Source organism: Hevea brasiliensis, chromosome 5 (genome assembly GCF_030052815.1).
Source record: "Hevea brasiliensis isolate MT/VB/25A 57/8 chromosome 5, ASM3005281v1, whole genome shotgun sequence".
NCBI classification, from domain to species: domain Eukaryota; kingdom Viridiplantae; phylum Streptophyta; class Magnoliopsida; order Malpighiales; family Euphorbiaceae; genus Hevea; species Hevea brasiliensis.
Window position 1 is genome coordinate 114,624,215 of NC_079497.1, and position 27,118 is coordinate 114,651,332.

The following is a 27,118-nucleotide window of genomic DNA, read 5'->3' on the forward strand; positions in this document are numbered from 1 at the left end:
ATTTAAAAGTGGAAATTAGAATAATAGTTAACCTATATTTAACAAATCTTTCAATGAATATTTCTTTTTTATAATGCGTCACTTATCAATATAAGTGGATTTTCATTTTTTAAAAATCCTATTATAATAATTAAGTAAAAAAATTATTTAATTTTCTTGCACTTGATGTATATGGAGTTTTGAAGTTAATCACCATATTATTATTTGAATTTTCTTTTATTATTATTATTATTATTATTTATTATTATTATTTTAATATGATTCATTATTAAGATAAAATTAGTAAAACAAAAGGACGTTATCTTGTTCTTGACCTTGGGAAAGACCTAATTGATGGCTTGCATGAATTTTGTTAATTTTATCATAATAAGACTCTCCTAATGAGTAATGGTATGAGAGCCATTAATACTAATGGAGGATATGATCTTTTACATTTTAAAATGAGAAACTGCATATGTCTTTTTTATACTTTTCCCTAAATTGGTTATCCAGTTCATCCCATTTGAGGAATTCTGAAATGCTATTACCATACTCAGTAATCCTAAAGTTGTAAAGTACTCGATTAGCAGCTAACTTAGTTGAATAACCTACATTATAAAGACTAACAACTGCTTAAAAATGTCCAAAATATATCCTAAGCAAAATCTAAACTATAACTCCTAAGTTTCTGAAACTTTATTTTCTTGAACTTCATGATGTCTTCATCACCAATTAAACTTCATTGTTCAAGGGGATAGACAAACCTCACAATGCATATAAATCATTCAAGAAAAGTTTCTAACATAAGTATTGGCCATTGCTTTGGCTATTTTGGAACTTAAGAAAGGGCTAGCCTAGTCACACTCATTCACCTAATATCAAAGCCAAAATTTTTCCCCATGCGCTGTTGCAATATTGTTAGAAGCAAAAAGACAATCCAACAATGTAGAGTCAGCGGTACAAATCCGTAGAAGTAATAAAGGATGATAAATTTCAAGAAATTTTACAGCGTGCATGGAAATAGTTAACTAAGCATTAACTTTTAACACAAACTCAGTAAAACGAATCCTAAATATCCATTTGCTTGTCCACAACCAAATTCCCATAACTTTATGACTAAGGTACATGGATGGCATGAAGCAGAAACAGAGAATTCTAGTTTCTTGTTTGTCCCAGGTGTTGAAAATTCACATTCATAGCTTTTTTATGGAAACCAAGGACTTTCTACAGTTCACTTATAATTATAATTCAACACATGAAATAGACAAGGATGTAAAAAAATGGTAAAAGTAATATTATTTGCCATTTGTAGTGTAGGTAGAAAACGGGGTAATAACAATTCCACCTCGCTTAGACATCAAATGTAACTGTGAAATTTCATTCTTTTGTAAGCAGTAACATAATTATCTGGAGCATTTCGTACGACAAATTAATCCATACCATCATCCTCCCAATCTTCATCATTAGAGTTTCCATCGTCACTACTATAATTGCTACTATCATCATCCTGATCAAGAATATCAATCTGTACATGTCGAACCTATATTGTCTCAGGTGGCTTATGCAATCCCTGAGGAGCAACTGGCTACAATTGTTGCTCCACCATCCTAGGCACAGGAAGAGACTCTATTGGAGGCAATGGGCTCCCAAGCTTCCATCCTGGTGGTGGAGGGGGTAAATCTGTTGGCAAAACCACTGACATCCCAGGCTTCCACCCAGGAACTGTGATATTAGGAGGAAACAAACCCTGAATGGCAACCAAATTGGCGAGCAGATTTGTCTCCGTTGGTTGTGATGGTGGGGGAAGCTCAATGATTGCCTCAATGGTTTTCTCCTTAGTTTCAACCTTTTTAGGCAATCCCACATCAAGGTCAGCAAAAGCGTACAACGGAGAAGCTCGCATTTGCTCTTCTTGCGGAGCAGGAGGAAGCGCCCCACGAAGCGGAGCTTGCCCAACACTAAAATCTGGCAGCGCAAAAGTGGTGAAACTAATTCGGTGAGCATAAGATAAAATATCCAATAACTGGAGCTGAGAGGCAACAGTGGTATTGCTCACATCGTCACCCTCTAAAGATTTTAATTTTGCCCGTTTGGGACGACGATAATAAGAGTAATCATCAACAATGATATCTAGGACTCCTTCGGCTTCTTTGAGCTTATTGGTGAAGTTTAGGAGCACAGAATCTTTGGATTTGATATCCCAGGCGAGTCTTTGTTTGGCATTTTGAAGGTCGAGGATTTCCTAGAGCTTAGCCACCTGTAAGCCCCCAAGTGGTAGATGTGCCAAACAGCCCAAAAATGCCCAAGCAAGTCAGGTGGCGCAAGTGCAAACTTGCAAAAATTTATAGAGCCTTGTGGATGGCTGTAGGGCATGTTAGAGCCTACTAGAAAATTTTGGGCAGTAGGGTGGATGAGTTGGGCAATTGGTGCTTGATGATGGGCTGTAGTTGGCTTGCTGGAAGGAGTTTGGGCCAATCAAACCTCATTTCGGGCTGGCAGCTTGCAAGGAGGCTGGAAGGTTCCAGAAATTCTCTCCATTTCTTCTATTTATCCAAGGCAGCTTGCTGGAGAAGCCTTGCAGCAATTTTAAGGAATTGGGAGGGAAGAAATCTGCACCACAAGTTAAAGAGGTGCTGCTGCCTATAAATACTTATTGCCTAGGCTTGTAAATAACATCTTGAGTGGTGTGAGCTACTAAGAGTCCCTAATAGAGTTCTTATATATTCCTCTTTTGTATACACATTCTAATTGTACAGAATATAGTTCTCTTTGGCCCAATTTATTTCCCTTGTGCATTCCAAGTGTGAGTATGGGTGTGTTTGAGTTCTTTGCTGGAATTGGCTTACTTATCTTTGGCATTGGGGAAATCTGCCAGGCACGTGCCTCACTAGGCAAGCTGAAAGTCTTGACCTGTGACATGTGGTATCAGAGCCAAGATTGCAATCAAGGGGATTTGTAACCATAACAAGTAGAGACGCTGAAGCAAGTAACCTCTCGGAGGTGCAAGAGGAAAGAGGGCGAGAGGAAGCCCGTGTGCAGCCAAAGAGGTGAGCCAGGTTGAAGGAGTCGTCCATGGGGGCTGTAGTTGCTTTGGATTTGGTAGAAGCCTTCGAAACAAGGCTAGCCAAGCTGGAGTTGGTCGTGGGGGATATCATGGACACTCTTAACTCGCAGGAGGCCATGAAACAGGAGCTCGAGGAGGCTATACAAGGTGTATTGAATTCCTTCATCGATTCTGTCAACAAGTCTATGGAGGAGTTTCGTGGTGCTATTACTGCTGAAATTTCATCTCTGAAGGAAGATGTGGCTGTGTGCAAGGCTGTTGTATCTGCTGGAGTCACTACAGCCAGCGTTGCCCTGAAAATTAAAGTCCCGGAACCACCAAAATTTAGAGGTAAGAGAGATGCTAAAGAACTTGATAATTTTATTTGGCTTGTTGAGCAATATTTGGATGCCTTGAATGTTGTTGATGATTCTGCCAAAATCAAAACTACTACTCTCTACCTTGAATATAATGTTATCCTTTAGTGGAGACGTCATCATGCCGAGATGGAGAGAGGACTAGTAGAAATCTACACTTGGGAGGCATTTAAGGGGGAACTAAAGAAGCAATTCTACCCCGAAAATGCTGAAGAAGTTGCAATGAAGAAGCTGCGTGGGTTGAAGCATACGGGGTCTCTTAAAGATTACATTTGGGAGTATTCCTCCATTATGCTGGAGATTCCCGACATGCTCGATAAAAGCCGCTTGCTATATTTTCTTGATGGGTTACAGCGTGGGCAGAATAAGAGCCGAAGCACAGGGTGTCCAAGACCTTGCTAGTGCAATTGCTGTGGCAGAATAATTGGTGGAATTCTCTAAGGGACAGGCCAAGAAAGAAAAGAAAAAGAAGGGTAACTATGGCAAAGGTGGGGGAGACAAGCCCCACAAGGCAGCCAAGTCTTTTAAGCCAAAGGAGAAGCAGTAGGGGGAAGGAAGTAGCAAGGATCGGTCCAAGCCAAAGAATGACTACTTTCTCTGTGGTGGACCTCATTGGGTGTAAGAATGCCCCAATCGGGCCAAGCTGAATGCCATTGCATCGCCTCTGAGGGGACGCCCCAACAAAGGGAGGCAGCGCAATTGGGGACGTTACGGGTGCTGAATGCTGTGCAAGCTAAGGTAGCCATGGGAGAGACTACCAAGGCTAGGCCAATTCCCAAACTCCAGCCAAGGAAGGCCTTGCTTTTCGTGGGAACAAAGGTGAATGGTGTGGACACCAAGGTGTTGCTGGACAGTGGGGCAAATCAAAACCTTGTTTCAGTGGAGGAAGCTACTAGGTTAGGCCTAAAGGTGGCCAAGGAGCCTGGATGCATGAAGGCAGTAGACCAGCCTGCCAAACCTCTTTTCGGTGTTGCTCATGGTGTGCCCCTACAGCTTGGAAATTGGGTAGGCACCGTTGATTTGAGCGTGGTGCCTTTGAAGGATTTTCAGCTGGTCATCGGGCTGGATTTCATGGAGAGAGTCCTGCCCTTCTCGTTGACTGAGGATGGGTGCATGACATTTAGGAGTGCTGGCCAAGATTATACAGTGGCTATGGAATGACAGCTCGTGCAAGGGGAAGTTCTCTCAGCCATGCAAGTAGCCAAGGGAGTCAAGAAAGGGGAGGAAACATTTCCGGTAGCCTACAAGGAAGAAGGTGCCAAACCTCCAGCGATGGTTCCCTATCGGATGGCTCCTCTAGAATTGGAGGAATTGCGAAAGCAGTTAAAAGAGCTACTGGAGGCAGGTTTCATCCGCCCCTCCAAGGCCCCTTACTGTGCCCCTGTGCTATTCCAGAAGAAACATGATGGCAGCCTTCGCATGTGCATAGACTATCGGGAGCTGAACAAGGTAACTGTGAAAAATAAATACCCGATTCCTTTGGTGGATGAGCTGTTTGATCGGTTGGGCAAAGCATGATGGTTTTCAAAGCTGGACTTAAGGTTGGGCTATTGGCAAGTCTGGATTGCTGAAGGGGATGAGTCCAATACTACTTGTGTGACTCGTTATGGCTCCTACGAATTTCTGGTCATGCCCTTTGGGCTGACAAACGCGCTAGCAACATTTTACACTCTCATGAACAAAATCTTCCACCCATTCCTGAACAAGTTTATGGTGGTATGTTTGGATGACATTGAGGTTTATAGTGAAAGCTTGGAGGACCACATCCAGCATTTGAGGAAGGTGTTCCAAGTCCTACGTGAAAATAAGCTATATGTCAAGAAGGAGAAATGCTCATTTGCACAACCAGAAGTGATGTTATTGGGCCACCGTATTGCTGGAGGAACCATTAGCATGGACATAGCCAAGGTACGTGCTATTTTCGATTGGGAGCCTCCTTCCAATGTATCTGGTTTACGTTCTTTCCTCGTCTTGGTTAATTACTACAGACGATTTATCCAAGGAAACTCCAAGAGGGCTACTCCTTTGACAAACTTGCTTAAGAAAAATGTCCCTTGGATGTGGGACGCTGTGTGCCAGCATGCATTTAAAGATCTTAAGCAAGCAGTTATGGAGGAACCAGTGCTGGTGCTACCTGATTTCTCGAAGCCCTTCGAAGTCCAAACCGATGCTTCTGAATTTGCCATTGGTGGGGTGTTGATGTAGGAAAAGCACCCCATTGCTTTTAAGAGCCAGAAGCTAAATGATACGGAGCAGAGATACCCAGTGCACGACAAAGAGATGATTGCCATTATCCATTGCCTACGAGTATGGAGGCATTATTTGCTTGGGAGCCGATTTCTCATCAAAACTGATAATGTGGCTACAAGCTACTTCCAAAATCAGAAAAAGCTCTCTCCTAAGCAAGCTCGGTGGCAGGATTTCTTGACAGAATTTGACTACGTGATGGAGTAAAAACCGGGCAGGGCCAACGTAGTGGCTGATGCGTTGAGTCACAAGGCAGAATTTCACTCCATCACTAGTGCCTCTAGCGACCTGCTGGAGCGTGTGAAGGAAGGAATGGCCCATGATTCATTTGCTAAAAATTTGCTTGGGCTAGCTAAGGAAGGGAAGACTCGGCTGTTTTGGGAGCAGGATGGGCTGATCTATACCATTGGCAACTGCCTCTTCATTCTTTGGTGGGGAAATTTGTGGAAAGAATTGCTTAAGGAGTGCTATTACTCCATGTGGGCTGGCCATCCAGGCATCTAGAGAACAATGGCTCTTATCAGCAAATCCTACTACTGGCCTAGGATGGAAGAGGATGTGGAAGGCTATATGTGCACCTGCCTTATCTGCCAGCAAGATAAGGTGGAATAAAAACTGCCCGCTAGATTGTTGGAGCCCCTACCGACACCTGAACACCCATGGGACAGTGTTACCATTGACTTTATTTATGCCCTTCCTAAGTCAGACTGCTGTGGTTCCATTATGGTGGTAGTAGATAGGCTATCGAAGTATGAAATGTTCATTGTTACCCCACAAGATTGCACCGCTGATGAAGCTGCCCGCTTGTTTTTCAAGCATGTTGTGAAATATTGGGCCCTCCCTAGGAGTATAATCAGTGACCGTGACCCCCGTTTCACAGGAAAGTTCTGGAGGGAGTTGTTCAAGCTCATGGGGTCGGACTTGCACTTTTCTACCTCTTTCCACCCGTAAACTGATGGGCAGATAGAACGGGTGAATGGGTTGCTAGAATTATTCCTACGGCACTTTGTGAGTGCCAATCAAAAGGATTGGGCGAAGCTGCTAGATGTAGCCCAATTCTTCTACAACCTACAAAGGAGCGAATCCACCCAGCAGAGTCCATTTGAAATTGCCACAAGCCAACAACCGTTGGCACCTCATGCTGTTGCTGCGGGTTACACTGGGGTAAGTCCTTCAGCCTATAAATGGGCTAAGGGATGGGGAAAGCAGCTCGATGAAGCAAGGGTCTACCTAGACAAGGCCTCCAAGAAATGAAAAAGTGGGCAGATATGAGGAGGAGGCCCTTGAAATTCCAAGTGGGTGACCTTGGTTTGATCAAACTACCCTCTCGGCAGTTCAAGGCCTACAGATCAGTGCACCAGGGGTTGATAAGAAGGTATGAGGGACCCTTTCCTATCACTCAAAAGGTTGGGAAGGTATCCTACCGGGTGGAGCTGCCCCCATAACTGAAGATACATCCGGTCTTCCATGTAAGCTTCTTAAAGCCTTACTACACAGACAAGGAGGATCCAGATCGAGGAAAATCTCAGTGAGCCACTCCCATGGTTGTAACCTCATTTGACCAGGAAATTAGGGAGATTTTGGCAGAATGGGTGGTGCGCCAGCGAGGAGTCCCCAACTACACAGAATTTCTGATCAAATGGAAGGGGCTGCTCGATACTGAGGCAAATTGGGAAAAGGAAGCTGATTTGTAGCAATTCAAGAAGGCAATCGAGGTTCACAGGAAAGAAAAGCTTGACGAGGGCGTTAAGGGATCTGGTGGGGGAGATTGTAAGCCCCCAGGTGGTAGACGTGCCAAACAGCCCAAAAATGCCCAAACAAGTCAGGTGGTGCAGGTGCAAACTTGTGAAAATTTCTAGAGCCTTGTGGATGGCTATAGGGCATGCTAGAGCCTGCTAGAAAATTTTAGGCAGTAGGCTGGATGAGTTGGGCAATTGGCTGGCTAATGATGGGCTGTAGTTGGCTTGCTGGAAGGAGTTTGGGCCAATCAAACCTCATTTCGGGCTGGTAGCTTGCAAGGAAGCTGAAAGGTTCCAGAATTCTCTCCATTTCTCCTGATTATCCAACGCAGCTTGCTAGGGAAGCCTTGTAGTAATTTTGAGGAATTGGGAGGAAAGAAATCTGCACCACAAGTTGAAGAGATGCTGCTGCCTATAAATACTTGTTGTCTAGGCTTGTAAATAACATCTTGAGTGGTGTGAGCTACTAAGAGTCCCTAAAAGAGTTCTTATATATCTCTCTTGTACACACATTCTAATTTCTCAGAATATAGTTCTCTTTGGCCCAATTTATTTCCCTTTGTGCATTCCAAGTGTGAGTGTGGGTGTGCTTGAGTTCTTTGCTGGAATTGGCTTACTTGTCTTTAGCGTTGGGGAAATCTGCCAGGCAAGTGCCTCACTAGGCAAGCTGAAAGTCTTGACCTGTGACACACTGCTCCGAAGAGTTGGGTCTGGAGGGAAGTAAAAATAGAGAGAATTTCTTTAGCGAAGGAAGGATTAGATTCGAGTGGAGACGAAGGCCTTGATTGAGTCAATGAGGAGAGGAATGTAGGTAGCGATCCACGGACGGTGGAGTGCCGAAGGGATTTATAGGGGGAGACTTCGAATAACTTGGAAGCTAAGGAGGCCATCTGGAGAAGAAGAGACTGAGCTCCACAGAGAGGAGGGAGAAGAGGGAGGAGAGCTGTGGATGTGGCGGCGAAGGTATTTGGAGGATGCTACTGTCGTTGATGGTAGTGGGGTGATGGCAGTTGAAAGGATGAGGAAGGGAATTTGGGAGGGGGAGTGTTTTGAAGAGAATGTGAGTTTGGATTTATAAGACCTAGCCCTGCTGGAGATTGTACTATTTGTTGTTAAAGCATTTTTCCTCTCCGTAATTAGGATGGACACCCCAAATCCAAATGGAATATGATCGGACATTAATAGAGCTTGAGATTAATTATTTATTTATTTATTTATAAAAATTTAGCCAACAGACAACACGTGGTTTACTCTGTAGCTCGTGCTACATTAGTGGAATTCCTTGAAGGCACTCCACGTCATAATTTCTGGGCTAAAATGACAAGGTCGTGATAATTTTTTTTTCTTTGTCAAATAAGGTCGTGATAATTAATAGAACATAATCAACTTTTGTAACCATCTTTACTCGGAGAATGTGAAATCCCACCGGGACAAGAAATAAAGAAAAGGTAACACCTTATACTGACAAAAAGAAAAAAGCAAGTTTCAGGTACAAAATTACACCACCTTGGCAAAGAGTACACCATCACATGGAAATTAACTATATTAACGAACGATTAAATAGCCACCAAGCAAACCTCGCAACATATACACACTTGTGCTTGAAAGGCCCAATCATGTATAGAATAGGGTCAACCATTCCTACTGGTTTCAGTGGAAATCAAGATCCATGTAATTGCAGATCTTATAAATCAATAGAAAGCTTTCTTCCACCATTAGATACTTCTTGGCTTTGGCTGCTTTGAGTTCTCTAATTTTGAGGGTATGCACTGCAGGAAATGATGGGCATTTGTAATTGTTGCAGTGAAGCGGCAAGAAATTCTAGGTGCACATCACCTGGTTACTGTGAAGAGAGAAGTTATTAGGAGATTAGGGTAAAGAGAGGCATGGCATTGGGGAAAAAAAACCAGAAGAGTAAGAATAAAACATTCGCTAGTCAGCAAGTTGCGAGTAGCAAAAATTCAACTTGATGTATCATTGGTTTGGTTCTTGGCAGTTACTCCCACCGTTCTGGTGTTAATGTCGCAGGATGAAAAGACCTTCCCCTAAATTAACCAAGGAGATCAATTAGCAAGGTCAAAATATTAATCATTTAACCATGATAATATACAATTATATATAAAAATAAACATGCTTCAAAGATAATTGTAAAAGGGGCATTTTCTGTTCAAAATTGCATAACTAAGCCAATGTGCATTTTTGGCATGAGAAAAGATTATGAAGAGAGGGACTCAGAGGTTGATAATTTTGTTTTCACATGCTTTAGATTGCTTCACGCATCATAGTTAGCCAAACAGTATTCTCACAATATTTGGAATCTCCACTCAGATAGATCACTTCCCACAACACCATAATACCTCTTTTACATATTTGTCTAGGATAGAACAAGAAACCTGTATCACATTTGAATCCTCTGCTTGGAAAATGCCTTCACACTCTTGAGAAGAATATATGCTCACACTTTTTTGTTTTTTATTTTACTATCCCTCTCAGCCTCTCTACAATATACTTCCTTAGATTGCTGAACTTCATTTGCAAATTGCAATAGACTTCTATGGAAACACATAAAACCCGCAACATAAAAGGTGAAATGATCATTAAATATCTTATTGACACCAAAATTGCCACTTCATGAGACAATGCATTTTTTTTTTCAGACAAAATTCATGAGCTATTTAAACATGCACTTATCTAACATAAAAAATAAAGAAAAGAAAATTGAAATATAAGATGTTAGATGTTAATTCCTCATCCACATGAAGTAAAGAATTATTTTTATGTGCAATGCCAATCTTTAGTATAATTGCATGGCGTGGAGATTGCAATTGTTGTATACAGATCAAAGTAGGTGTCTTTCAATGAGCCAAGATAAGTAAAGCAAGTAAATGTATAAGGAAGTGTTTTTTGTTCTTTGTCTAACATATAAAATTGCAGTAGATTCTTATCCATAACAAGTTCTTTGCAGTTACGAGCTACAACAAAGAGCAGTAATGCTTACAATTGGTTCAAAATCAGGGCTAGACAAGTTAACTGTGAGGTTTCTCATCAATAACAAAACCTGCAAGACAACAGATGGCATTATGTATATGTGTATTTGCAACCAAAAAAAAAAAAAAATGAGACTAACATTAGACACCTATATGTCACAAATTCAGATGTTTGACCAAATTAATAAGACACAATATGCCTAAAATACTAGTAGAACTTCCAAAAAAAAAAATTAAAGAAATAAAACTTGATCCCAGGAAACACATCATGGCAGCTATGATTCAGAAACTATGGACAAGATTGAACTAAATACTTATATCATTATCTAGTAAAAAGAATTATATAATTATACTTTATAGACTGCAATGCCGGGTTGGCAGACTAGGCTAATTTTCATAAACCAAACAAGCTCATTAAACTTGCTAGGGGAACTACCATAAGCCATGTCTGAGCAAATTATGAGGCTTCAGAGAATCATAGTATTATCTCATCGGAATAAACTAATATGTAGGTCACATGTTGATGGTTCTTCACTTAAGATGAACTATACCCAAATGTAACCCAACATGACATCTCCAAATGAAAGTCACTTCTTAAGAGTTGAAACTAAACACCTAGCATACCATGGACGGTCTATTTACCAAAGCATTTAGGAACTAATCCTATAAGTGAATTTTTTTTTTTTTAAAATAAAATAGAAGACAATAAGTTCACACAGTAGTTTATGAGGTCATTCTACTCTTATATGTGTTCTTGCTGATTCTTAGATAAGTTCAAGCATACAAGAGATTGTTTACACCTACCAGCAATATGTAAATTAAAAAGCAAATACCTTATGAATATTACTAGTGCTCAAAAAGATGCTACTACTTCATGTCACTGGTGCAAATTGTTATGGAAAGTCAATCACTATGTTATGGAAAGTCACTCACTATACTATTTCTCTGTATATTATGTATTCTATATTCCTATTTAGGATTTCTAATTTAGGATTTCTTCCTAATTAGTAGAACACAATTATAGGAATCAATTATATATATATACCCATGTACAGATTAATTGAAATCAATGAGAATCATCTCTTTCTATATGGTATCAGAGCAGGTCATCAATCTAGGGTGACTATTTGTTCTCACTACCCAGCTCAGGAGAGACCTTGGCCGCCGACCGGCCGTTTCAACCCCGATCAACATCTCATTCCACCACTGTGTGCTGTTGCCTGATCCAGTATACCATTAAAGGACTTCTGAGGTTTGGCTCTCAGATCCTATTTCGGTATTTGCTTGATTTGTGATTTTGAGTTATTTTGTTGCTATAAGCACTTTGGATTAGCGTTTAGGTTAGTTTTCTTTGTCTCAACAAATGACAGACAATAAGAATGTTATTTCTGATGTGATTCCGGTGATGACTAAGATCACGAAACACAAACTTAATAGTTCGAATTACCTGGAGTGGAGTAAGACTGTTAGGGTCTATTTGCGTAGCATTGATAAGGATTATCACCTTACTAAAGATCCACCCATTGATGATACACGACAAACTTGGCTAAGGGAGGATGCTCGGTTGTTTTTGCAGCTTCGGAACTCGATTCATAGTGAGGTAATTAGTTTAATTAATCACTGTGAATTTGTTAAGGAATTGATGGATTACTTAGATTTTCTGTATTCTGGTAAAGGAAATATTTCCCGTATTTATGATGTTAGTAAGTCATTCTACCGTGCTGAGAAAGAGGATAAGTCTCTCACGGCTTATTTTATGGATTTTAAACGGGTATATGAGGAACTTAATGTATTGTTGCCTTTTAGTCCTGATGTGAAAGTTCAGCAGGCCCAACGAGAACAACTGGCTGTTATGAGTTTTCTTGCAGGCCTTCCTTCAGAGTATGAGACTGTTAAATCTTAGATTCTCTCCAGTTCTGAGATTTCCTCTTTGCATGAAACGTTCACACGGGTCCTTCGAACAGAGAGTACTCGATCTTCACAGCCTGCCAGTAGTGCTCTTATTAGCCGTAATCCAAATGGACAACAGGGTAATAGAAGAGAAAGTAGAGGTAAAATTACAGGCAACAGAAGTAATCAGCGTAATGGAGAGGCTAGTTCTAATCAGGACTCAAGAGGAGTCATTTGTTATTATTGCCATGAGCCTGGTCATACAAAATATAATTGTCCGCAACTTCAGAGGAAAAATCAGTGATCACAGATGGCAAATATGGCAGCAGAGAATTCTACAGTATCTTCCTCTGAGAAAACTATTTTGGTATCTGTAGAGGATTTTGCACAATTTTTCCAAAGATCGTGCATCTCTAAAGCCTACCGGTTCCTCACATCGCGATCACGAGTCGTAAATCCACTACATGCCTTGTGTCTTCTTCATCCAAATGGGTTATTGATTCTGGTGCGACAGATCACATAACAGGTAATTCTAGTCTTTTATTTGCTTTTCAGTCTAATCTCAATTCCTTTACTGTTACTTTAGCTGATGGTTCTACTTCTTGTGTCATGGGTTCTGGAACTGCGAACCCGACTTCGTCAATTTCTTTGTCTTCTGTTTTGTGTCTACCAAAATTCTCTTTTAATCTACTTTCTGTTAGTAAACTTACTCGTACCTTAAATTGTTCTATTTCCTTTTTTCCTGACCAGTATTTGTTTCAGGATCTTACGACGAAGCAGATTATTGGTAGAGGACGCGAGTCAGGTGGTCTCTACATTCTGGAAAATCATGTACCGCGGTCGCTTGTTTACTCCAGTACCTTAACACCTCATGAAGCTCATTGTAGATTGGGTCATCCTTCTTTGTCTACCATGAAGAAGCTGTGTCCTCAATTTCAATCTTTATCAGTACTAGAATGTGAGTCATGTCAGTTTGCAAAATATCATCGTTTGCCTTCCGTATCTAGAGTTAATAAATGGGCTTCATCCCCTTTTGAGTCAATTCATTCTGATGTTTGGGGTCCTTGTTCTGTTACATCTAAAACTGGATTTCGTTATTTTGTTACTTTTGTTGATGATTACTCTCGTGTTACCTGGTTATATTTAATGAAGAATCGTTCTGAGTTGTTTTCTATCTTTTGTGCCTTTTGTAATGAAATCAAAACTCAATTTAATATTTCTGTGCACATATTAAGAAGTGACAATGCCAAAGAATACTTTTCAGCACAATTTCAGCCTTCTATGACGCAAAATGGCATTCTTCATCAGTCTTCCTGCGTGGATACCCCATTCCAAAATGGCGTGGCCGAAAGAAAAAATCGTTATCTTCTTAAGGTAACTCGTGCTCTTCTTTTTCAAATGAAAGTACCTAAACACTTTTGGGCGGATGCAGTTTCTACAGCATGTTTTTTTATCAATCGTATGCCGTCTTCTGTCCTTAATGGGGATATTCCTTATACTACTTTGTTTCCTACAAAATCTTTGTTCCCTATTGAACCCAGTATTTTTTGTTGTACCTGTTTTGTGCGTGATGTTCGTCCACAGGTTACTAAATTGGATCCAAAATCTCTCAAATGTGTCTTCTTTGGGTACTCCCGGCTCCAAAAAGGGTACCGTTGTTTCTCTCCTACTCTTAATCGTTATCTTGTTTCTGCAAATGTCATATTTTTTGAGTCGACTCCATTTTTTCCTCCATCATCTGTGTATGGGAGTCAGGGAAAGGAGGATGATCTCTTAATATATACTGTCCAACCAATGTCTAGTCCTCTCCCACAACCTGTTCCTTCTGTCTCTAGACCTATTCGACCCCCCGTTGATCATGTTTATTCCAGGAGATTGGAGATTCCTGACTCAGATCCTCCACCAGCTACTTCGTTGGGAGATCCTGTACCTCATACTGACCATGATTCTGATCTAGACTTACCCATTGCTCTTCGTAAAGATAAACGTTCATGTACTTACCCTATCTCTTTTTTTGTTTCTTATAATCAATTGTCTTCTTGTTCTCGGTGTTTTGTTACTTCTTTAGACTCTGTTCCTATCCCTAATACTGTTGATGAGGCACTGTCTCATCTTGGCTGGTGAGATGCTATGAAAGAGGAAATGGAAGCTTTAGATGCTAATAGTACATGGGAACTATTGCCTTTGCCCGCTGGTAAGAAAGCTATTGGTTGCAAATGGGTATTTACAATAAAGGTAAATCCTGATGGTTCTGTGGCTAGGTTAAAAGCACGCCTTGTAGCAAAAGGATATGCTCAGACATATGGGGTTGATTACTCTGATACTTTTTCTCTTGTAGCTAAACTTACTTCTATTCGCTTGTTTATCTCTTTAGCAGCTACATATGATTGGCCCCTGCATCAATTGGATATCAAGAATGCTTTCCTTCATGGTGATCTTCAGGAGGAGGTGTAAATGGAACAACCACCTGGGTTTGTTGCTCAGGGGGAGTTGGATAAAGTTTGTAGGTTTCGGAAGTCTCTTTATGGCTTGAAACAAAGTCCTAGGGCATGGTTTGGGAGATTCAGTGAAGCAGTACAGGAATTTGGTATGCAAAAGAGTAAGTGTGATCACTCAGTATTTTATAGGCAATCTGAAGCTGGTCTAATTCTCTTGGTAGTCTATGTGGATGACATTGTCATTACTGGGAGTGACTCTGCAGGTATTTCATCTCTTAAAACCTTCCTCCAAACTCAGTTTCAGACCAAAGACTTGGGATTGTTAAAATATTTCTTGGGTATCGAAGTTATGAGAAGTAAGAAGGGTATTTTTTTGTCTCAAAGAAAATATGTCCTCGATTTATTGACAGAGACAGAAAAATTAGGTGCTAAGCCTTGTAGCGCACCAATGACTCCAACTTTACAACTGTTAGCAGGGGATAATGAGTTGTTTGAAGATCCAGAGAGAAACAGGAGATTGGTAGGAAAATTGAACTACCTTACAGTCACTCTTCCTGACATTGCTTATGCCGTTAGTGTGGTAAGTCAGTTTATGTTTTCCCCAACTGTTGCTCATTGGGAAGCATTGGAACAAATCTTGTGTTATCTGAAGGGCGCTCCAGGAAGAGGTTTGCTATATGGTAATCATGGGCATTTGAATATTGAATATTTTTTAGATGCCGACTGGGCTGGATCTAAGGTTGACAAGAGGTTAACTACTGGATATTGCGTTTTTATTGGAGGAAATTTGGTGTCTTGGAGAAGCAAGAAGCAGAGTGTAGTTTCTCGATCTAGTGCTGAATCCAAATACAGAACCATGGCACAATCAGTATGTGAGGTAATGTGGATACTTCAATTACTAGATGAGACAAGTTTTAAGACCTCCCTGCCTGCAAAATTGTTGTGTGATAATCAAGTTGCTATTTATATTGCTTCTAATCCGGTGTTTCATGAGCGGACCAAACATATTGAGATTGATTGTCACTTTATTCGTGAAAAGATTCAACAACAGATCATCTCAACAGGACACATCAAAACTGGAGAGCAGTTAAGAGATATTTTCACAAAAGCTCTAAATGGAGTAAGGATTGACTACATTTGTAACAATTTGGGCATGATTAACATCTATGCTCCAACTTGAGGGGGAGTGTTATGGAAAGTCAATCACTATGTTATGAAAAGTCAATCACTATATTATTTCTCTGTATATTCTGTATTCTGTATTCCTATTTAGGATTTCTTATTTAGGATTTCTTCCTAATTAGTAGAACACAATTATAGGAATCAATTGTATATATATACCCATGTATAGATTAATTGAAATCAATGAGAATCATCTTTTTCTACACAAATAAATAACATGCTTGTGCAGGAGGTACATAACTCATCTTCAATCATGGTGGGACATATATGGCACAATTCTGTAGATTTCAACTACAAGGATCAGCCACTTCCCACTACCACACCAGGCCATTTGACCATTTTTCTTTATCTAAGATTAGTTATTTCCACACAGTATCATACAAAAAAGAAAAAAAAATGCATCTTACACAAATATATAGGCAACTAAAACCATCTTCATTGAGTTCCACATAACTTACAGTTTCAAAATTTATAGGGTCCATTTCTTCGAGCTTTTTCACATGACTTGTGGTGTCTGGATCAAAGACACTCCCAATGAAACTATATACTTCAGCAAAATCTGGTAAACCTGCAAACCATCAATGGGACATGAAATGGAACCCTTTTTCTTGTTACAAGGTGTGTGGAGAGCATATGATAGTAGTCTAGAAGATTACCATGAAGCACAGGAGCCTGTTTCCCTTGTTTTGGTATCTCAGAACTTGGCCATGTTCTACTTAAGGTCCCCAGGCCACTAACATTATTGTTACTTATCCATGCTTTCCCCTTTGATCCAATATCAGCTGAATCAGTAATGTTGTATGGCATAAGAAGTGTTGGAAAGTTCCCTCCACTAAAGATAGTCTACTAATACAATAACAAGAAAATAACAAAATAAAGAAGTATGCGTGCCTTCAGCTCCATGAAGACTGTTAAATTCATCTTGCAATGACATGATTTTGCTGCTTGTGATATTTATTAACATGGAAGCGTCATCCCATGGAGCATATCCAGGTGCAAGTGTATTCACAGAAGAAGGGTAAGTCAGGGATGCTGGGAGTGGCACTAAAACTGCAACATCAAGATACAACATGTTGGGCTCTCAGCCACAATTCTCTAAAGGTAAAATTGAATGCAACATCATATTTAATGAAAGAGACTAACCATTTTTGGATGCCTTCTGTGGATAAGGATAAGCAGCTTTACGCTTAGGACGAGGAGGAGGCACATGTGCAGTTGTCCCATTCTTTTGGACCTTCAAAAAGTATTTCTGTGCATGACTCCGAATCTAAGAAGGCAAATAATCAGTTAAAGTCCTCCCAAAATGATAACCTGCAAAGAAGAAAATAATGCACTCAAACCTGAATCACTGTCTTCGAACCCACAAAATCTTCGATCTTTTTCCAGTCACGATCAAACCTTAATGAAAAGACAGGGAGCTACTATATTCAATATTCAGTTCCATAAGATTAATGTTCTAAAAATTAGAAGAAAGCATTTAAATTCATTTTATTCAATATGCAAACAATGATAGAGTTAATGGAGGCCATGAACCAACCACACCCCACAGCAACCCGCCCCCACCAACCCCAATTTTCTTTTTTCCTTTTCCCCTTTCAGCTGCATGAATTTATTTTTATTAGTGAAAAATTTATGTGATCATTTAAATATAAAGTACCCCCCATCAGGTAGACGGCTATCATTTAAGCCCTCATAGATACAAATCCTATATATATATATATATATATATATATATATATATATATATATATATATATATATATATATATTAGTTATTTTATATGCTTACGTGTTTAATATAGATTGGAAATTGCATTTATCAAAATTTTTTGAAATGCTTCAACAATTTCCTGGCCCTGTCACTTCAACTCCATAACTATTGAACTAAAAATATGGGCAAGAAAGAAACAACAATGCAGTAATCATACAACGGAGAATTAAAAATAGTCTGTAATTTTAGTCAAAATCAAGTCTCAGTTAACTCAAAATGGTTACTAAGTGTGCCATAATTTGCCACATATAAAATTTTTTAAGCAACTGTTGAAGTCCTGGACCTTCCAATTGATTGAAATTTGAGAAGTATATCTAATGCCCAAAATTTTCAAATCATAATCCATCCGCTAGCACACAGCTTTACACATACATATAAACCAAGGAGAGAGAGAGAGAGAGAGAGAGAGAGAGACAGAGAGAAAGAAGAAAACGATGATGCAAACAAACAAACACAACAGGATTTTGCAGCTTAAAGGAAATCAAAATCACTTAGAAAACAAGAATCATATCATCGAAGCACCTAAGGTAATTCAAGACTATAATTTTCGCTAATGGTCAATTTACTCTTAGGGAAAATGAGGGGAAAATCGAATTGAACAGTGAGAGAGAGAGAGAGAGAGTGAGTATGAGGACCGTACCGCTGAAGAGCTTCGAGGAACTTGTCGTGCTCTTCTTCGGTCCAGCTCTCTCGGGACTTGGTGATGGTATAGGGCTTCCTCACCTTCTTGCCTGAGCCATCAGAGGTAGGCGGCGCCGTTGATGTCTTGGTCGTTGTAGATGATGATGCGGCCATCGATTGCGGCGGTTGAGTAGGAGGAGGCAGCTTCGCTGATGATGAGGATGAGTTGGTGTTGATCATTTCCCTCCTGCTGCTCTATTTCCAAAGCAAAGCATAGATTTCTGTACCATGTATAGAGAGAAAGGGTTGTGTCTGTAAGCTTGTGAGTGAGCGTGAGGGCATGGAAAATGGCCAAGTTTTCCTGGTGGGTTGGGCAAGTGTGGGGGTCCTGGGGGAGACTGGCCAGTGATCTGAAACCTTTCAATTAATCGCCCCCCCACACTTCCTCGACTACGCCGATTTTGTGATCTCGATTTCATCTTTGGCCAAGAAATTTTTGAATACAAACTTGTTTTGTTATTTATTAGTAATTCTTATCCGTACTGCATGTATATATTCATTTAATTAATAATTATTATTTTAATTAAAAATATAATAAATTTTACTTAAATATATATATAGATAATTTTATATTTATTAAATATTTATACAAATTGAAGTTAGATAAATTTTTAAATTTAAAAAATAATCAAATTTTTATAAATGTTGAATGTATTTTTTAAATATATTAAATATATTTTATAATTTATTTATTATATTACATAAAATAATTTTCTTTATACTCGATCTGATTTTATTTATTTATGCAGAAACACTCTAAATATTTTTTCTCAATTACTAATTTTACAAATTTATCTCAACATAAAATATTAGTTTTATGAATTTAATTTAAAGTTTTGAAAACATATTACTTTAAAATTTTATATAAATATCTCTAAATGAAGTGTTTCAATAAATACAATAATGAAATTGAAAATTTAGTAAAAAAAAAAAAAAAGATTCCTCCTCATCTGCCATTTCATCCCTGATAGGAACTTGGATTTCAAGGCCGCCACGCGAAGATTCAGCCGTTTTCCATTCTTTGACAGCGGCACCGATGTTTTGGAAAATAGAGTGGCAAATCGCCAAGCTGAAATGCAAGTGGGCCCATGAAAGATTGCGAAAGCCACGTATTAATGCTTCCACAGCCCTAGTACCTGGCGTGAAGATTGGTGGCCAGCATTTAATCCTGCTGCTTCTGGATCCAACGGCTGAAAGTTGATATTTGGTATCAAGCGGATGGTAACAAGCGGAGAATAGTTAGTTAGTGGCCTAAAGCCTTTCCCTCCTAAACTTTTCCACTATCAGACATCAAGAGACACGTGGTGCACTGATTACCACTGGTGGGGAGAAGCAAGAGAAGCGGAACATGTGATTAGTTTGGCTTGCCAAATCTCGTGCCCTGCACATCTTAGTACCACAATTCGCTAACATAGCCAATAAAAACCATGGATTATAACAACTTGAGTTTTTGCTGTTATTTAAAACTCTAATAAAATAAGTTCGAAATAAATTTAAAATAAAAAATATTATTCATAATGGTTCAAATTTTATATGTTTAATATTTATTATTAAAATTTATTTATATAAATATTTAATTAAATATAAAATATATATTTTTTATAATATAAAATATATATTTTTTATAATAAAAAATAAATTTTACTCAATAATTATCAAGTGATTATAATTTTAAAGGTCTACTTACTTATACAATACTAATCTTATTTATTTATTTGTTATTTCGGATACCAACATGTAATATGTATCATATAATTATTCCTCGATGAATACGGATATGAGGTTCGGGCTCGCAAATAACCACGTGTCATCGGATGAGAAGAGATGGCAGAATCTGACTATCTGAGACTCAATGTTCTGTGGATTTGGGATAAGAGAGTTCCCAAAATCCATTGGCTGAGGTGCTCTCACTCCACTGCTGCCATCAAACCAGTGGGGCTTTCTTCGCTCAAATCTTTCTTTGGATGCAAATGGATATTCAAGCTCATCTCTCTTATAGCTTATCTTCCTCGATGATAACAAAATTTTCATTTCCTTCCTTTTCTAGCTACTATCCTCTCAGACCTTTCTGCTCGCGAAAGAAGTCCCGGGAGTCCAGTCAAAACGGCGACGACAATGGTACGCCTTCAATCACTAGCCAACTTGTTAAATGGGTAGCATTAGATTTTGCCCTGTTATTTCCTCACTCTGTGGCCTGTGATGGGAGAATGCTAACCAGCACTTGCTGGGCTTCCTAATTCTTATATGCCTTCAAGCAGACTCAATTACAAGTTTGAACTTTGAGATTTAGGTCGGTGATTTTGTGATGAATTTAACTTCGTATAGCCCTTGGTGCGTGGAGTAGTATTGAGAACCCAGTAAATACCCCATTGTTCAGCCTTCATGAAGTAGCTACTCCATATAGTGTATGAATCCATCCATCCAATCACCTTGATGATCACGCAAAATTCCTCAAGCAACTGCTCTCTGAGATGGTCTTCAGAAGCACCATTGAAATTTGTTTTAACCCATCCTATGAGCTTTTGTTGTTTATTATTATGCAGACCGGTGAAATATCCCACCTGTTCAAAAGCCTCAAAATTGGACCTTGTGAAGGTTGCTATACGATGAATTATAGAATTAGCACTTTTTCACTCGCGTTTCAAGACAAAATCATTGCATCATTTCCAACTCATCCATAAACCAACTCCAAAAGCTGATTCCAAGGAAGATTTTCTTTGCTTCTCCAATTCGCTTTTATATTAGCAATATTCAACTGTTGGAAATTGAGAGAGACAAACCAATGATGTTTACCTTAAACTTACCTTGATTAGAATCAATTTGAACAAATCTACAACCTTTTCTTCAGGGTTAGTGATTAAAAGTAGGCATCCAGCTTTCTATTAGGTACCCCTTAAACTCCCTTGCTCAAAGTCTAATTTGCACACAGATATTGTCCTCTCTAGTCTCTTCATATAGGGTAGTTATGAAACCACCAACTCTTAATCTCAATTAAATTTTCTCCAACATATATATAGCTTATTGTAAGGTTTTTAGCCTTGAAATTGGCGCATACCTGGAGGCTTATCTTTAAATTACGTATACTAAAGCAGACACTGGCATGGAAAGGAAGTATAAAAAGGTGGGGAGGGACGATAGATCAAGCTTGCACGTGGGCAACAATGATAAAATCTGTAGCAACCAAGTCCTAGATAATCTGGAGGCTGGACTTCTATTCTTTGGGAAAGGCTCTTATATAGGCTAATGAAGACCCATAATCCATAGGATACATGTAAGACTGAAGCGTTGATTTATGCTTTTTAATTTGGTTTTGATCAATATAGCTGATGGATATTTATGAAACAGTTGATTAGGTCACGCTTTCTTAAACATCATATTACAAACCTTGAACCTCACATAGTTGTCATGCAAACCACAATGTCCCACTCCCACAAGATGCTGAAATCTTTTCCACCAGGGCTACATTATATTTCTGCACTAATTCTTTGATTTGTTGTTTTTCTTTTGCCAGACTTATATTGGCATTTCAGGCCAACTAAAAAGCATTTTATTAGATTGAAGAAGCTTGAAAAAGGCTACCAGAATTTCTTTCACATATTTACTAAGGCCTATATGTGTTGTTGAATAAAATGAAATAAATCTGTGCATATGCATATTTCATCTATATGAGTACAAATTTCTGATAACTAACATTTTGCCTGCATTGCTGCCTGAATAGAAAATCTCATGCCAATATTGTTTGATGTACTTGCCACAGGTGACAAATCCTCAACAGACTGGGATAAGGCCTGGTCAAACTTCAGGAAACAGGGGAAGAAAACCCTCCTCTCTCAGTTCTTTCCAAACAAGTATGTGAGTTGGAATCCTAGGCGCTCAAACTACCCACTATCTGAAGAGGTTGATCCTATCAAGAGGACGGAGAGGTCGAACCTCATGTTATGGACGAGTCCAAGGTTTACTCTAGTGGGGGCTATTGTAATAGTCACATTTCTTTTGGTCTACACCATTCTTTATCCAATTAAATGATTCAACTAAGTTCTGTTACCGTCCAAGAAAGTAGACCCTATGCTGTAAAAGTATGATGAAGTATATAAGGAAATGGGCATAGGATAGTGAATTGTAAGTAAATGCAACTACTAACAGTATTTTTTTTGTAAAATTTTTCCTGGTCTATTGCAAATATTTTTTTCTTCATTGAGGTGTAAAACTTTCATTTGTTGCTAAATGTTATTAATTTCCAATCATTAATGGGAAGAGGGAAATAATGAACGCCCACCAAATTATGCTGTGGATATTTCTCAGGTGTCTTAAGAGGGGTGACTTGTAGTGGAAAAAGGGTTGGGGGAGGGCCGGAGGGGGGTGGGTTGAGGTTTATTAAAGCAGTTGATCAAGTATCAAATATTTCAAATTGCTATTCATGTGGCTGTGTCTGAGGTATATGAGAGGATTGTATATAGAATTTCCTCCAACATTTTACATGTTTGTATTAGTTGGAAGATTTTCTCAACTAAGCCATTACTTACTGAAGATTTCTTTTGAAGAGAATAAGTTGGATTTTTTGGCAAAAATCAAGCCTGATCTTTGCATGAGAAGCCTCTATTCGGACTGTTTTATCTCACTGCTTTCATACTTTTCATGATCTTATATCCGTAGTTGTTGAATTTTACTGCATTGTCTTGAGAGTCCAATATGTACTGAGCCTTGTTTCAGGTGCAGTTACTGCGACGAGCAGCCACAGCAGTGACACTGAGGTTGACCATTGACAAGCAAATGCTGCTAGAAGCTGGAGATGGTGCGGCATGATGTGGTGTTAATTGGCCTTATTCCATAGTTCTTCCCATGCTAATCAGATGGTTGGCCTGAGAATCACCTTGACTGTGAATGTTCTTGTCTGAGGTATTCCCTTCGATGCCTGAAGACACCTGTTAGGCTTGTCTTCTCTTGTTTGTACAAGAACCCCTTCAGTCCTTTTCATGGGGGACAAAAAAATTGCAACACCTAATAAACAGAGAAATTTGAGTGCTTAGGCTTGGCGTGGTAAGCTTGTCCGGTCATGTTGGGCAATAGACCTTGACTTCTTGTCTTTAAATTTTTACTTTTAAGCCATCAGAATAGTTTCCTTGCTTAATTGTCTTATCCGAAGCTACAAGACGAGTTGAAACTGTAATTATTTCCTTTCCACTCAGATAATATACTTTAATACAGATGGGTAATCATTTATCCTCATAATCCCATTTTAATCAAATCAGTTAGAATATAATCAATAAGACCTCTAAGCCTGTGTGTGAATGGATGTGAAAGTCAGCAATCTGTCAATACTCTTTCATTAATGGTGACGAAGGACTTGCGTCTATGAATACAAATTATAGTTCCCCATATTATCACAGGAGATTAGAGTTCACACCTGTAGTTATAGATGATCTTATTTATAGCAGAAGAAATATGGTTCTAGCAGACTCCCATGCACACTTGTAAGTCTTATCTTTATCCTTTAATATTTATAATTCATTTGGATTCTCATTTAGAAATTATGCATGTTGTTAATTAGAAGTAGGGAGATCTTGTTCAAGTGAGAAAGGAAGAGGATTAACTCTCGCTAATCTATGATAAATATCAAAAAATTCTAAAACACCATTTATCCGTATTTAAGTTTGAGATTCAACAGCGAAGTTGACGAATGTCCGACGCACTAAGTCATGAATTAGTTAAAATCAAATTTCTTGCAAACCCATGCGTGCAGTGGACCCCAAATGCTCTCCGATCATGCATAAGCGCATCAACGAAAAAATCTGAATTGTTGAAAAGTTTCATAATAGGACAACAATCCAAGCAATTTTTCCTCTTTAGTTCACGTTGTCGACGGTCACTTCACATCTTCACCTAATGGAAAAGTTTGTGACCCGTAAAACATAGCAAAGCCTCGGTGAATTAATGGCCCTACTCCCAATCAAAGTTTATATATATGCCTCTATAACTCACTCTTCTGCATTCGCACTATACTTGATCTTCCTTCTTTATCATTTTTCTGTCGGAGGAAAAATCCAAACTTGTTTCATCGACTGCTTTCTTTCTTTCTTTCTTTCTTTCTCCAATATAATTTCATGGCCATTACTGATGAAGCTGCAGAATCCCAGCAGCAGAAGAAGGAGAGAGCTAGGCTTCCCCCAAAGAGAGGCCAAATCAAAATGAAGATAATCTTTAACTTTGTCAGCATGATAGGCAGAGGAGCTCAAAAAGTAGGAAGAGCACTCGCTGGAAAGAAGCTAAAGGACACCCATCAGCCTCACCAACCAAATGGCTGGTGAACTTAGTTATACCTCTACTTTTTCTGACATTCCCTTGAAAGTTCTGTTTTCAGCTTGTTTATTGTATCTCCATGCATTTTGATGGATAGCAGTTTACTGGTGGCCTTTTTTTTTCAATTTAATAAACCTCCATTTTACATTAATGTTTATGTTGTTAATTACTTTTAATTAGTAATGCACTCTCCACCTTTCTCTGCGTAATTAGTATACACAGAAGGAATAATCAGGCAAATCTGTTTCTTTTTCTGCTGGGTTCAGCTGCTTGGTAAGACAATTCATGACCAGTAAAGAGGCAATTGATCATACAGTGGATTGCACAAACAAAACATAATGCCCTTCATGTTACAGTAGAAGAACAGGAAGGGAACAAATAGTGCAGGAAAAGTATGTGCACTGAAGAAGGCAAGCCACATATGTGGGTCAATGCCTTGGATTGCTGTTTTAAGCTTTCTTCTGCCAAACTGATGAAAGCTTTCAAATATGGTTCAGGTCCTTAGAGTTGAAGTCATCCCTCTTCCCGTGAGAGAGAAAAGAATTGTTAGGCGACGTTGGAGTTTCCACCATTAGAAATCCAACCAAAAAGAAAAAAAAAAAAAAAAAGACCAAAATTTATTTTGATTGGGTTTGGTAAGAAAAGGAAAGAAAAGAAAATAGAGAGAGAGAGAGAGAAATAAACGAAAAAACAATCATAAATGACATTGGAGTTAGCAAAAAGTTAAAAATTGTTTAATTGGCCTTAGAAGTTAAAACTGTTTTTTCAGATAAAAAATATTATTTTAAATATAATTGATAAAAAAATTTTAAAAAATTATTATTTTTATATTTTTTATAATTAAAATTTATCAATTTTGATTTTAAATATCACGATTCGATCTCACAAATCAGATTGACACTAAAATCTGAGTCAGTATAAAATTTTTGAAATCAATAATAAATCTTATTATTTTAAAATTCATAACCAGTCCTAAAAATCGAGACCTAACATGTAAATATAATAAAATAAAATATTATATTTTTGTTCCAATCAAATCAATCCAATAACTATCAGAAACTAAAGTTAGGGGAGTCCAGCTCAACCCTGATACCATCATTTACAAACTATTTAAATATCATCAAAATTTTTCCATTTATTAATATCAAAATCTAAATTAACAAAGTCATTGACAAAATCAATACTACTACTAGTACTTGTAGATTTTTAAATTACAAATTAAGGAAATAATAATACAAATGAGTAGTTGATGGTAAACCTGCGAGAAAGGAAGTAGGTTATTCTGAAAAAGAAATTCTCGTGTAGCCTGAAAAAAAAAATAAGATAAACAGGAGTGAGCAAGAAAAGGAAAGAAAAGAAAATAGAGAGAGAGAGAAATAAACGAAAAAACAATCATAAATGACATTGGAGTTAGCAACAAGTTAAAAATTGTTTAATTGGCCTTAGAAGTTAAAACTGCTTTTTCAGATAAAAAATATTATTTTAAATATAATTGATAAAAAAATTTTAAAAAATTATTATTTTTATATTTTTTATAATTAAAATTTATCAATTTTGATTTTAAATATCACGATTCGATCTCACAAATCAGATTGACACTAAAATCTGAGTCAGTATAAAATTTTTGAAATCAATAATAAATCTTATTATTTTAAAATTCATAACCAGTCCTAAAAATCGAGACCTAACATGTAAATATAATAAAATAAAATATTATATTTTTGTTCCAATCAAATCAATCCAATAACTATCAGAAACTAAAGTTAGGGGAGTCCAACTCAACCCTGATACCATCATTTACAAACTATTTAAATATCATCAAAATTTTTCCATTTATTAATATCAAAATCTAAATTAACAAAGTCATTGACAAAATCAATACTACTACTAGTACTTGTAGATTTTTAAATTACAAATTAAGGAAATAATAATACAAATGAGTAGTTGATGGTAAACCTGCGAGAAAGGAAGTAGGTTATTCTGAAAAAGAAATTCTCGTGTAGCCTGAAAAAAAATAGGATAAACAGGAGTGAGCAAGAAAAGGAAAGAAAAGAAAATAGAGAGAGAGAGAAATAAACGAAAAAACAATCATAAATGACATTGGAGTTAGCAAAAAGTTAAAAATTGTTTAATTGGCCTTAGAAGTTAAAGCGCTTTTGGATAAAAATATTATTTTAAATATAATTGATAAAAAAATTTTAAAAAATTATTATTTTTATATTTTTTATAATTAAAATTTATCAATTTTGATTTTAAATATCACGATTCGATCTCACAAATCAGATTGACACTAAAATCTGAGTCAGTATAAAATTTTTGAAATCAATAATAAATCTTATTATTTTAAAATTCATAACCAGTCCTAAAAATCGAGACCTAACATGTAAATATAATAAAATAAAATATTATATTTTTGTTCCAATCAAATCAATCCAATAACTATCAGAAAATAAAGTTAGGGGAGTCCAGCTCAACCCTGATACCATC

At 37.9% G+C, this 27,118-nt stretch overlaps 2 protein-coding genes and 1 pseudogene across 6 annotated transcripts; 1 reads left to right on the top strand and 2 right to left on the bottom strand.

Moving 5' to 3' along the window:
- Positions 1 to 1,311: 1,311 nt before the first annotated feature.
- On the bottom strand, positions 1,312 to 8,506 carry LOC110632147 (mediator of RNA polymerase II transcription subunit 4-like; annotated as a pseudogene).
- A 317-nt stretch (positions 8,507 to 8,823) lies between these two features.
- On the bottom strand, positions 8,824 to 18,733 carry LOC110632136 (protein REVEILLE 8). 3 transcript variants are annotated; one of them, XM_058147547.1, is made up of 9 exons: positions 18,294 to 18,733; positions 17,223 to 17,280; positions 17,026 to 17,149; positions 16,774 to 16,932; positions 16,539 to 16,664; positions 16,341 to 16,450; positions 10,384 to 10,443; positions 9,313 to 9,430; positions 8,824 to 9,228 (listed from the first exon to the last, which is right to left on the bottom strand). In XM_058147547.1, the coding sequence occupies exons 1-8, from the start codon at positions 18,512 to 18,514 to the stop codon at positions 9,347 to 9,349; spliced, it is 942 nt and encodes a 313-aa protein (XP_058003530.1). In that variant the 5' UTR covers positions 18,515 to 18,733; the 3' UTR covers positions 8,824 to 9,228; positions 9,313 to 9,346. The 3 variants fall into 3 exon arrangements, with proteins under 3 accessions (XP_058003530.1, XP_058003531.1, XP_058003529.1); XM_058147548.1 differs by having other exon boundaries at positions 8,824 to 9,430; positions 18,377 to 18,733; XM_058147546.1 differs by having other exon boundaries at positions 8,824 to 9,430.
- Positions 18,734 to 20,154: 1,421 nt separating this feature from the next.
- On the top strand, positions 20,155 to 23,563 carry LOC110633795 (uncharacterized). 3 transcript variants are annotated; one of them, XR_002490887.2, is made up of 3 exons: positions 20,155 to 20,452; positions 22,092 to 22,453; positions 23,045 to 23,563. XR_002490887.2 is itself a non-coding variant. In XM_021782561.2 (2 exons), exons 1-2 carry the CDS (start codon positions 20,299 to 20,301, stop codon positions 22,358 to 22,360), a joined length of 423 nt encoding a protein of 140 aa, XP_021638253.1. In that variant the 5' UTR covers positions 20,156 to 20,298; the 3' UTR covers positions 22,361 to 22,528. The 3 variants fall into 3 exon arrangements, 1 of the variants encoding a protein (XP_021638253.1); XR_002490888.2 differs by having other exon boundaries at positions 23,051 to 23,563; XM_021782561.2 differs by lacking the exon at positions 23,045 to 23,563 and having other exon boundaries at positions 20,156 to 20,452; positions 22,092 to 22,528.
- The last annotated feature ends 3,555 nt before the right edge of the window (positions 23,564 to 27,118 follow it).